Below are 12,016 nucleotides of genomic sequence, written 5' to 3'. Positions count from 1 at the left end.
AAATATTCTAAATCATTACTGATAGTAATTTAATTAAAACAACTCTGAGGCACCACCTCACACCCATAAGATTAGCTAATGTGACAAAAAAAAGGAAAATGATAAATAGTGGAGGGGATGTGGGAAAATTGGGACACTAATGCAGTGTTTGTGGAATTGTGACCTGATCTAGTCATTCTGGAGAGCAATTTGGAACTATGCCCAAAACGCCATTAAAAGACCACTCCTAGGTCTTTATCCCAAACTGATAAAGGGATTTGTATAGAAGAAAAAAGTATGTATATATCATATAAAAGAAAAAAAGAATTTGTAAAAAAAAATTTGTAGCGTCTTTTTTTGTGTGTCTGGTGAGGAAGAATAAGAAAACAAGGGGATGTTTATTAATTGGGAAATGGCTGAACAAGTTATGTGGCATATGATTGTGATGTAATATTTTTGTGCTAAAAGAAATAACGAGGAGGATGAGACAGAGACAGAGAGGAACAGGGATGTCTTGTTAGTTCTCCTTCCTTTAAGACCAAGGGAAAACAGAAAGTGAGATGAAGAGCTTCCAAGGAGTCATGGGGGCTTTAGTCATTGCTGCAACTCTGGTGCCTGAGACATCATCTGCTGGTGATGGGAAGTACTTGGACTCTGCTCAGCCACTGGTTACCAGACATATTGGGAGGCTAGAGGGGCAGGGAGCTGATGGGAACAGAGGAAGAAGCCACTGCTTTGCAGCCTCATCCCTTGATGAGTTGGTGAGAAAGCAAGGATCCCCACTCTCTTGCCTTGTCCCTATTTCTCCCTTTTTTTTTAGCATAGCCGAACCTAAGTCATACAACCTTTTCAATGCCCTGTGATGAGGGTCCCTTTGATGCCCTAAGAGTTAGGGTCAGAGTTGGTCTCACTGGCAGGAGGATGTACAAAGAGGTTTGGGGAGACAAGTGAACAAAGTCCTTTGTGAAGAGAACTTGAGTTCTCTTTTAATTTTGCCAAATTAAATGAATCAAAAGGTTATTAAAAGTTGATTGAAATTATTGATTAGAGAAATGCAAATTAAGACAACTCTAAGGTACCACTTCATACCTCTCAGATTGACTAAGATGTCAGGAAATGATGATGATAAATGTTGGAAGGGATGTGGAAAAACTGGGATGCTAATGCATTGTTGGTGGAATTGAGAATTGATCCAACCATTCTGGAAAAACTGTGCATACTCTTTGATCCAGCAGTCTTACTACACATGTGTTGTTGGTGGAGTTGCGAACTGATTTAATCATTCTGGAGAACAGTTTGGAACTATATCCAAAGGGCTATCAGACTGCGCCTACCTTTTGATCCAGGAGTGTCTTTACTGGGCTTGTGTCCTAAAGAGATCACAAATGAGGAAAGGGACCCACATGTGCAAAAATGTTTGTGGCAGCCCTGTTTGCTGCGGCAAGAAACTGGAAACTGAATGGATTCCCATCAGCTGAAGAATGGCTGAATAAGTTATGGTATATGAATGTTATGGAATATTATTGTTCTATAATAAACGACCAGCAGGATGATTTCAGAAAGACTTGGAGAGACTTATATGAACTGATGCTAAATAAGCAGAACCAGGAGATCATTGTACAAGGCAACAAGATTATATAATGATCAACTGTGAGGAACTTAGCTCTTTTCAACAATCAGATGATCCAGGCCAGCTCCAATGGTCTTTGTGATGAAAAGAGGCATCTACACTCCCAGAGAGAGAACTGTGGGAACTGAGTGTGGATCATCATGACATAGCATTCTCATTCTTTTTATTGTTGTTTGCTTGCATTTTGGTTTCTTTCTCATTTTTTCTTCTTGATCTGATTTTTCTTGTGCAGCATGATAATTGTAGAAATATGTATAGAAGAATTACACATATTGGATTACTTGCCATCTAGGGGAGGGGCTAGAAATTAGGAGTGAATGTTGAAAAATTATCCATGTATGTTTTTTTTGGGGGGAAAAGCTTTTAAAAAATGAAGAATTTAAATTTTTTTTAAAAAAGTGTTCTCTTTAAGGTTAAACATGAGAACTGCCAAATCCAAGGTCTTTTTCGACTTCCCCCACAGGATATAAGGATACTGACCTCCCCCTACAATGTGCCTGGCACATAGGAGATGTTTAGCCTAAGATGACAGGAAAAGATAATGATAAATGTTGGAGGCATGTGGGCAAACTGGGGCATTGATGCATTGTTGGTGGAGTTGTGAAATGATCTAACCATTCTGGAGAGCAATTTGGAACTATGCCCAAAGGGCTGTCAAACTGTGCATCCCCTTTGACCCAGCAGTGTCATTATTGGGTCTATAACCCAAAGAGATCATAAAGGAGGGAAAGGGACCCATATGTGCAAACATGCTTGTAGCAGCTCTTTTTTGGTGGCAAAGAATTGGAAAAGGAGTGGCTGCCCGTCAATGGGGAATGGCTGAACAAGTTGTGGTATATAAAGGTAATGGAATATTACTGTTCTATAAAAAATGAAGAATGAGCTGATTATAGAAAGGCCTGGAAAGATTTACACGAACTGATGGTGAGCGAAACAAGCAGAAGCAGGAATACGCTATACACAAAGACAGTGAGACCGCGATGATCAACTATGAAAGATTTAGTTCTCCTCAGTGATTCAGTGAGCCAAAGCAATCCCAATAGATTTTGGACAGAAAATGCCATCTGCATCCAGAGAAAGAACTAAGGAGACTGAATGTAAATCAACACAAGCTTTGCTTCACTTCTTTTTCTGTTTGCTTTTTCTCTCCCAGGGTTTTTCTCTTTTGCTGACTTTTCTCTCCCAACATGATTCATAAAGCAATGCATGCTAAAAATAAAGTTAAAAAATACATTAAATAAATAGTAAAAAATGAATGCTTAGCCTGACTTTGTAAGTTTTCAGGGCATTAGTCTCTCCTGATTGTTTTGCTGGTCTGGCCATTTCTTCTTGGTCTCCTTTGCTGTATTCATGTCTCAGCCCACTGTGCGGTGAGGATGTGTCTGAGGGTTCTAGGCTGGGTCCTCCTTTCCCTCCACATTCTCTCTAAGGTTTTTCATCAGTTCCTAAGGGTTCAATAACCCTACCTGGTCTCTCTATCTCTGGTTTCTCTCCTCTGCAACTCATCTTCCACACGGGGGACAAAGTTGACCTTCCCAAATCACAGGTCTTGCCCCACCATTTTCCTGCTCAAGAAGCTTCTTTGGCTCCCTATTACCTCTAGGGCAAAATATCATTCCTCATGTTTTTTTTTTTTTTTTAAAGAGCCCTTCATAATCTGGGTGCAGACCATCTAGCCACATTAATTTCCTTTCGCTTGATTCTCTTTCACATACTTTAGACCAATTGGTGTCCTTGCTCTGTTCCCCTGTATGCACTCCTCCCTCCCCTCCATGCACAAGCTGTCCCCCACACTTGGGCTGCCCTTCTTCCTCAGCTCTGCTTCAACAAATCCACAGATCCTTCAAAATACAATTTGTGCGCCGCCCCTTTCCAGATGTTTTTACTGCCCCTCTCTTCCTCTAGCAATGGCCTCTGGAAATGACTTAGTACATATTATATATTGAACTCTCTAGATTAAGAAAGGCAGCGTAGCAAGTGCTAGCCCGGTAACCAGAAAAAAAACTTGGGGTCAAATCCTTGCTGTGTGACCCTGGGTAAGTCACTTAACCTGTGAGTGCCCGAGCTGATGCTAAAACTCTTGAGTCTCTTGAAGAGAAGTATTGAGAGAGGGAAATGTCTTACCTCCTTAGAGGGTCTCTCTACCAAGGGAACAATGGCTTTGTCTCTGATTTCTCGCCTCATTTTCTGTACACAGGCTGTGTCCTCCAAGCTTCCTGCCTATATTTATACCCCAGCACTTCACATAATGCCCGGTACAGCTCTCTCCCTGTCTGTCTGTCTGTCTGCCTCTGTTTCTATATATTTCTGTCTCTGCCTCTCTGTGTCAGTCTCTATCTCTCCTCTGTCTCTTTATCTCTCTCTCTCTGTCCCTCTATCTGCCTGTCTCTGCCTCGTGTCTCTTTGGGACAGTTTCTGTCTCTTTCTATTTCTCTGTCTCTGCTTCTGTCTCTCTGCCTCTGCCTCTAGGTTTCTCCATCTCTGTCTGTCTCTGTCATCCTGTATGTCTCTATCTCTCTCTGTCTCTTTGTGTCTCTCTTTCTCTGTCTCTCTGTACGTCCATCTCTGTCTCTGTCTGTCTCTGTCTCTGTCCCCCACCCGGACCCCGCAGGGCCAAGCTGTGGGAGCCAGGCTGCTCCTGTGGCAGACACACAAAGCTTCTCCAGCCTGCTCACAACGGGCCCAGGAGAGAGGCGGAGCAGCTTGGTCTCCGCCGCCACCTGGTGGTCGGAGCAGAGATGGCAGCCTGAGTAGCGCTTTAATCCCTTGGGCACCAAGTCTAGAGCGGGGGTCCCGTGGGGGGGGGGGGGGGGGGGGGGGGGTAAGAGGTGAAAAATTGGAACAAGAGGGAAGAAGCGACAAGGAGCTTGTTATTCTGGACCAAGAAATTGGGGAGAGGAGGGGACGGCCGGGGAGGGGGGAGGGTCTTGTCCAGGGGACAGTCAGGAGGCCTGGGACATGGCATCAAAGCGTCAGGGCCAAAGGCGTAAGAAAGCTGGGGAAGCATGGGATGGGCTAGCTGGGGGAGGCTACTGGGGTTTATTGAGTGCATGGGGGGGGTGGGGGGGGGGGGGGGGTGGGGGGGGGGAGGTGACACAGTCAGGCCTGTGCTTTAGGAAACTCATTCTAGTGTCCGATAAAGGGTCAGCTGTAATGTGGAGACCCTTGAGGCAGTCGCCCCCCCCCATGTTCAGCAGCTGTTACAATGGGACAGATGCAGTGACCAGGAGAGAGGCTGTCACAGGGAAGGAGGAGGCGCATGAGAGAGACGTGGCAGGGGTGACGTTGCCGGGTCTTGCCCCGTATCGGACATGAGGGGTGAGAGATAGTGAGGAGTCCGGAGGACTCCTGGGTTGTGAGCTCGGGGGACCCCGAGGGGGTGTTGTTCTCCATAAAAATAAGAGGAATCAGAGAGGGAAAGGGTTTCGAGGAAAGATGCTAAGTTCACTTTTGCACATGTTGAGTTTAAAACATCCAAGGGGGAGGAGAGGGAGAGAGAGAGAGAGAGAGAGAGAGAGAGAGAGAGAGAGAGAGCCGGGGAGAGGGAGAGAAAGAGCAGAGAGACAGACACAGAGAGACAGAGGGTTGAGACATAGAGACAGACAGAGGGGAGGAGAGGGAGAGAGGGAGAGACAGAAACAGACCCACAGAGAGATACAGAGAGACAGAGACAGAGAGACAGAGCCAAGGAGAGGGAAGAGAGAGCAGAGACAGACACAGACAGTTGAGACACAGAGAGATGAGACAGAAACAGACAGAGACAGAGGGAAAGGAGAGGAGAGGGCGTATCCTGAAAATGTAGAGAGAAGAGAGCATCTAGGAGGAGAGTGATGGACCTTGTCCGGGGCTGGCAGGGGGGTCATGGAGAATGAGGGCTGGATTTGGCAGCTCCAGGATCCCCGTAAGCAGAGGGGGGGGGGACACAAAGCCCAGGGACCTTCAGTAGATGTGTGTGTTGTCCTTTTCAAGGAAGTCAGTCGTTGAGGGTGGGAGACCTGTAGGGTGAGAGGGGGATGGAGGGTTTTTTCCAGGATGGGCACATCTGTCGGCCTTGGGAAATGAGCCAGTAGAGAAGGAGAGCTTACTAAGAGACAGGGGAATGACAAAGGGTTGGTGGGCTGGGGGGGACGGGATCATGTGTGTACACAGAGGCTCGGCCTCCATAAGGACTAAGGCCGCTTGATCCAGTGAAATGGGGCAGGGAGGGAGCGGCCAAAGACGCGGTGGGGTCCACAGGCGGAGGTTTCAGGGTGCGCCATGTTTGTTAAGGAGCGACACAGTGCAGAACCTGACCCCTGACACCGGCCTCCTTGCTGTTCTGCCAGCCCCGGCCTGGCCATCTTCACTGGCTGATCCCCACACCCACAATTCTCTCCTTCCTTCAGATCTGGACTCCAAGCCCCATTTGGGCAAGAAGTCTTTCCCATCCTCTCCGTGTGGTTTTCCAATGTATCCTGCCCACATCATGTCTGTGTTGTTTGCATATAATGGTTCGCATGCTGTCCCGTCCTCCCCCATCAGACTGTGAGCTTCTTAAGGCTAGGGATTGTCTCCCCTCCCACCCCCCTGCTTAGCACTCTGCCTGGCACATAGTAGGTGCTTAATAAATACTTGTGTACCTAAACCAATCCCTGACCTCTATTCTGGTGGGGAACATCTATTAGCATACACGTAATCTAGGGGGAGTGTTGGGAGCTGTGATTTCCCTGGCATAGGGATCTCCCAAGTAAGGAAGCTCGCTTCATTCACTTCTGCTCCTTATGTAGTCTCAGGGTGCTGTCCGGGGTCTTGGGGATAAGCTACCCGTCTAAGGTCACACAGTAGGTATGTTTCGGAGGCGATACTTGAACCCGGCTGCTCTTGGCTGGGAGAGCTGCTCTCTGTACACTCCACCAGGGCCATGCAAGCGGCCAGCCACTGGCCATGCTCGGGGGGCAGTTCCGGGGGGAGCTGGAGTCTGGTGAGAGACTGTTTTCCCCTTTCTCTCTGGGACTCTGAAGCCAAGATACTGAAAGCATTTTCCTAAAGACCCTTTGAAGCTTATGGTAAAACTCAGCAACATCACTAAGCATATAGCACTTTTGCCGATGAGTGGGCAAGCATTTATTAAACGCCTACTATTTGCCAGGCTTTCTGGAGATGAGCAACGGGGATCCGATCAACAGAAAAGACAGTCTCTGCTCTTAAGGGGCTTCCCCTCTACCAGGAGAGACAATCTACAAACAAGAGGGCCCCTATGTACAAAATATTTATAGTAGCTCTTTTTACACTTTTTACAATGAAGTAGAAACCAAGGAGATGATCAACTGGGGATGATTAAACACAGTATGTGGATGTAATGGGATATTTTTGCACCATAAGAAATGACAAAATGAACAGGTTTAGAGAAACTTGGGAAGACCTTTACGAACGGATGCAGAGAGAAGTAAGAGAAAAATACAATACAATAACAAGAGCTTTATATTGCTTTTTTTCTTTCTCATTTTCCTCCCTTTTGATCTGACCTTTCTTATGTATCATGATAAATGTGGAAATAGGTTTAGAAGAATCACATGTGTGTAACCTACACTGGATTACTTGTTGTCGTGGGGAGGTAGAAAACGAGAGGGGGAAATGGAACACCAAGTTTTGCAGAGAGAGTGTTGAAAACTATCTTTGCATATATTTGAAAAATCAAATCCAAGTCTTCAAATCCAAGTGTGAGCGAATGGGGAAGATGGATTTAGTGTGAGTAGGAAAGAATGGGACCATTGAGCCCGACTGGTAAATTATGTTTTTGGAGAGAACTGATTCCTAACCCAAGGTAAAAGGAATCTGGGAAGGCACCAGGGATGACCTATCTACTTGAACTTGCACAGAACTTCCACAAGTGCATGGGAGCTCAAAAGTGAGACCCGGGTAAAAAGTTGGCTTCAGACGCTCATTTCCAATGTGACTCTGGGCAAATAGCTTAATCTCTCTTTGCCTCAGTTTTCTGATCTGTAAAGTGGGGACAATAATAGTGCCTCCTACCCAAGGAGATAAGGAGAGAAAACTCAGAGAGCTGTTATAGAACTACTTTGTGGAGACCTGCAGATGAGTGGGAGTGAACTTAGAGAGAGACCTAGGGGACCCCCCGATGGTGCACAAAGATATTGCTCCCGGAGCTCCATCCCCAGGTGCCCTGTGTCTTTATAAAAGGGAGCTGGGGGCAGGGGAAGGGTGGCGAGTACTTTCTGACTTTATCCTTCCCATTAGATTGGAGGCTTTTGAGAGCAGAGACTTAATATCTTTGTACCCCCCTCAGCAACACAAGGGCTAAAAGACTGAATAAATGCTTACTGAATTCAGATACCCAGAAAATAAGGCATCGTCTCGGCCTAGGGGACCTCCTGACCTTTGGTTAGGGAAAAATTCTCCCCTCTCCCCCATCATGTTCCCAGACCATGCTGAGATCCTTGTGGGTTAGAGGCAGCAGGGAGGGTTTCCTGGAGAAAGCAGGACCGAGTGAGGAGATTACAGGCACTCAGAAGAGGGTGAAGGATAAAGAGCTGAAAAGATGGGGGGGAGGGAGGGAGAAGGAGAGAAGCCAGGGGGCTCGGGGAGGCAACCTCAGTACCTGCATCTTCAGACAATGGGGTCAGGAGCGGGGGTCCGATTTCCTGTTCCACCTCATCGGGTTCATCGGCTTTCTCCTCTTCCTCGCCCAGCTCCTCTTCCTCCTCGGACTTCTGGTTGGGATTCACCCAGGTGCAGCGACCCTGGGGAGCCCCAGATCTGAGTCAGAGCCTGAAAGCCCTCAGGCTCCTAGGAGGTCGGGACAGGGAGCACTGGGGTACTGAACCCACACAAGGAGTCTTTGTAAAATGGGGATAATATTTAGCATCTACCTTGTGGGATTATTGTGAAAAACAAAGCTGTGTTAGCACTTTGTTAATCTTAAAGCTCCGTGGAAATAACTAATACTCTTACTATTAATTACTACAACTACTACTACCACAACCATTCCCACCATTCCCATTACTACTACTGTTCCTACTGGTCCTATTATTACTATTGCTTCTGCTGTGATTACTGTTACAACTGCTGCTGCTGCTCCTACTACTCTTCCTATTGCTGCTGCTATAACTACTACTGTCACAAACACTACTGTTACTACTGTTACAACTGCTGCTGCTAATCCTCCTACTCTTCCTACTGCTGCTGCTGCTGCTGTAACTACTGCTGTCACAACCGCTACTGTTACTACAAATGTTACAATTGCTGCTGTTGTTACTATTCTTCCTACTGCTGCTACTATTGCTGCTGCTGCTGTAACTACTACTGTCACTTACTTACTTAGTACAAATACAACTGCTGTTGCTATTGCTGCTGCTGCTGCTACTACTCTTCCTACTGCTGCTGTTACTACTGTCACAACTGCTACTGCTTTTACTACTGCCTACTATTGCTGCTGTTCTTACTAGTCTTCCTGCTGTTGCTGCCGATGCTATAACTACTACTATTACAACTACTGCTGCTGTTACTATTACTTCTATTGTTACAACTGCTGCTGCGGCTATTGTTCCTAATACTCTTCCCACTGTTGCTGCTGTGACAACTACTGCCACAACTGCTACTGTTACTACTAACTGTAACTACTACTAGTACTACTTAGTACTACTAACTACTAACTTACAGTTGCTGCCGCTGCTACCATTACTGTTCCTACTGCTGCTGCTGGGGCTGCTAGTACCCTCCAGCTGCAGCTGCTGTTACTACTACTGCTATTACTATTGCTGCTACTATTAGTACGATTACTATCACTATTGCTGCCGCTGTTACTCTCACTGTTACTGCTGTTATTTACCACCACCACCATTAACAATTCCGTGTTACCTTGGGCCATAATGGCTAGTAATAAGAGGGATATCTCCTAAGCTCCTTCAAGTGGCAAAGCGCGTTCCTGGGTCGTCTGATTTGGGGCAGGCTGTGTTCCAGGTCCCCCTCCCCCCCAGTTTTTCGGCTCTCTCCCCCGCCCCCTCTTCCCCGTCCTACCTGGGGCAGGATGTGCTGGGTGTGATGCACCCAGTTGGCCAGCGAGTCCACGAGCTCCACCACGGGGATGCCCTCGAAGTCCGGGTTCTCCTCGTAGCTGTCGCGCCTGGCGCCGCCCTCCTCCTCCTCGTCCCCCTCCTCCTCCCCGAACTGGTAGTAGCCGAGCGGGCTGATCTGCGTGCCCGCCGAGATGCGCGCGATCTGTGCGCGCAGGTAGTTGGCCTCGGTGCCGGGGAAGGGCGGGTAGCTGACGATGGGCGTCTCCAGGCGGCCCGTGAAGAACTTCTTGATCTTGCGCGCATTGACGATCTGCGCGGGCGTGACGTGGGGCAGCCTGGTCCAGCCGCGCCCCGGCTCGTTGCACACGAAGTAGAGGTACTTGTTGGCCCCGGTGCGGCTCTCCTCGCGGGGGATCACGGGCGGCGGCTTCCACGTGGACTTGGGCGGCTCGTCCACCTCCTTCTCCTCGTCCTCCTCGCCCTCCTCCTCGTCGCGGCCCTCCATCGCCTCGCCCGCCCCCTCCACCAGCTCCTCGCCCTCCTCCTCCACCTCCTCCTCCTCGCCCTCGCGGAACTCCACCTCGGCCACCAGGTAGTTGCGCTCCAGGCCTAGGATCTCTTGCCCCAGAAGCGGCACGTCTGGATGGGCTGCTGCTCCACCAGCTGCTTGAGGGCCAGGAAGATGCGGAAGGTCTCATCCGAGTTGAGCCCCACGCCCGCCTGCTCGAAGTAGAAGGCCGACTCGATGATGTTGGGCACGGGGATCTCCGACTGTGAGAGGGGAAGGAGGGAGGGTCGCCTCGGGCTCAGCTCAGTAAGGCCGGGCCAGGGGCCGGGTCCCCCACTGGGAGGTCACGGTCGCTTTACCCACCCCCTTCCCCTCCCCCCTATACTCCCGGGGCCCGACAAAGGAGGCTTTTAGCAAATGCTTGGAAGGCGCCTGTGGGCAATATCCACACCGGGCTCATCGTGTGGAGAAGGAACAGAGCAGGGCCGTGGGGACGGGCCCAAAGGCTTGAGGACCCAGAACCTTCAGCTAGAAGGGAGGGTAGAACCGGGATGGAGGGAGATCCTTTAGAACAAAGGATTCAGAGCTGGAGGGACCTTAGAACAGGGGATGTCTGGGCTGGGAGGGGCCTTAGAATAGGGGGTGTCAAAGCTGGAGGGGCCTTAGAACAGGGGATGTCTAGGCTGGGAGGGGCCTTAGAATAAGGGATATCAGAACTCAGAGGGGCCTTACAACAGAGAATGTCCGGACTCAAAGGAACTCTAGAACAGGAGATGTCAAGATCTCAGAGGGGCCTTAGAGCAGGGAGTGTCTGGGTTGGGAGGGGCCTTAGAATAGGGAATGTCAAGAGCTGAGAGAAGACTTAGAACAGAGAATTACTTCTGGACTGGAAGTAATATATGGGCTAGAAGGACCTCAGGACACAGAACCTTCAGCTAGAAGGGATTGTAGTAGGGAAGCTGGAGGGAGACCCTTTAGAACAGGGAATGCCAAGGCTGGAAGGGGCCTTAGAACATAGAATAGAGATGATCTCAGCTGAATCCCCGGTTCACAACCTCTCAGAGATGGAAAGGAGCTCAGATGTCAGGCTCCCTTCTTCTACCAGGGAGGGAATGGTCACTGGTGAGACAAAGTCCTAGATAGTGAAAGGGGAGTGGGAGTCCCGAAGCTAAGAACTGAGAAGCTTAAGGCACTTTAGATGATTATTGTGAATAAGTGCCACATGATGTTCCTGAGCCACGAGAAATAACAAGAAATGACTTCAGAGAATGTTGGGAAGTATGAACCGAAGGAAAGTCTGGGTAGCAAAACCAGATGGAATAATTTCTACAAAGACAATACGTAAACAAGTGTGTGGGTGGCCCTGGAGCTCTAAAGTTGGTGCTGACCAGCTGGGCCTCCAGAGGACCTGGGATGAAGCTGGCGCCTGCCTGCTGCCCCACAGTGGCCTCCAGGGGCAGAGAGACGGGCATTTTAGTGATTTCTTTCTGCTTGACTCTGTTACAAAGGTTAGTTTCTTTTAATTCTCTCAGCATTTCGTTGAGGAAGGGGTGGGGTGGGTGGGTCAGCAATACTGATGCTAAAAATACAAGAGGGCCTCTGAAACAGCTTTTTCAATGCACAGAAGAAACCAGAGGTACATTCAGGAGGAAGTCAAGAGGAGCAGGGCAGCTTGGGAAGTAAGGCGAGGAATGATTACATAGCAAAAGCAAGCAGCAAGAAATGGAGGCTCATTGTTTCATGTACAAGCCTCTTTTGGTGTACTTCTGGCATACAGAAATACTTGTGAGTGTGTGTGTGTGTGTGTGTGTGTGTGTGTAAAAGTTCATGATTAAACCAATTTTTAAAATTGAATTGATTTAATTTCAGCAGCAACATTTCTCA

The 12,016-nt window shown here is 48.4% G+C and overlaps 1 protein-coding gene across 1 annotated transcript in view; it reads right to left on the bottom strand.

Annotated features, from left to right (window-relative positions):
* Positions 1 to 12,016, bottom strand: part of RSPH6A (radial spoke head 6 homolog A) — a 36,221-nt gene that overhangs the window by 8,380 nt on the left and 15,825 nt on the right. The window contains 3 exon segments of the mRNA XM_031963849.1: positions 8,208 to 8,349; positions 9,626 to 10,240; positions 10,243 to 10,395. Of these exon segments, the coding sequence (XP_031819709.1) occupies positions 8,208 to 8,349; positions 9,626 to 10,240; positions 10,243 to 10,395 (910 nt within the window).

This window comes from Sarcophilus harrisii, chromosome 3, assembly GCF_902635505.1.
Source record: "Sarcophilus harrisii chromosome 3, mSarHar1.11, whole genome shotgun sequence".
Classification (NCBI taxonomy): domain Eukaryota; kingdom Metazoa; phylum Chordata; class Mammalia; order Dasyuromorphia; family Dasyuridae; genus Sarcophilus; species Sarcophilus harrisii.
Note: the sequence above shows the minus strand (reverse complement) of the source record. Positions and strands in the feature narration are given on the sequence as shown.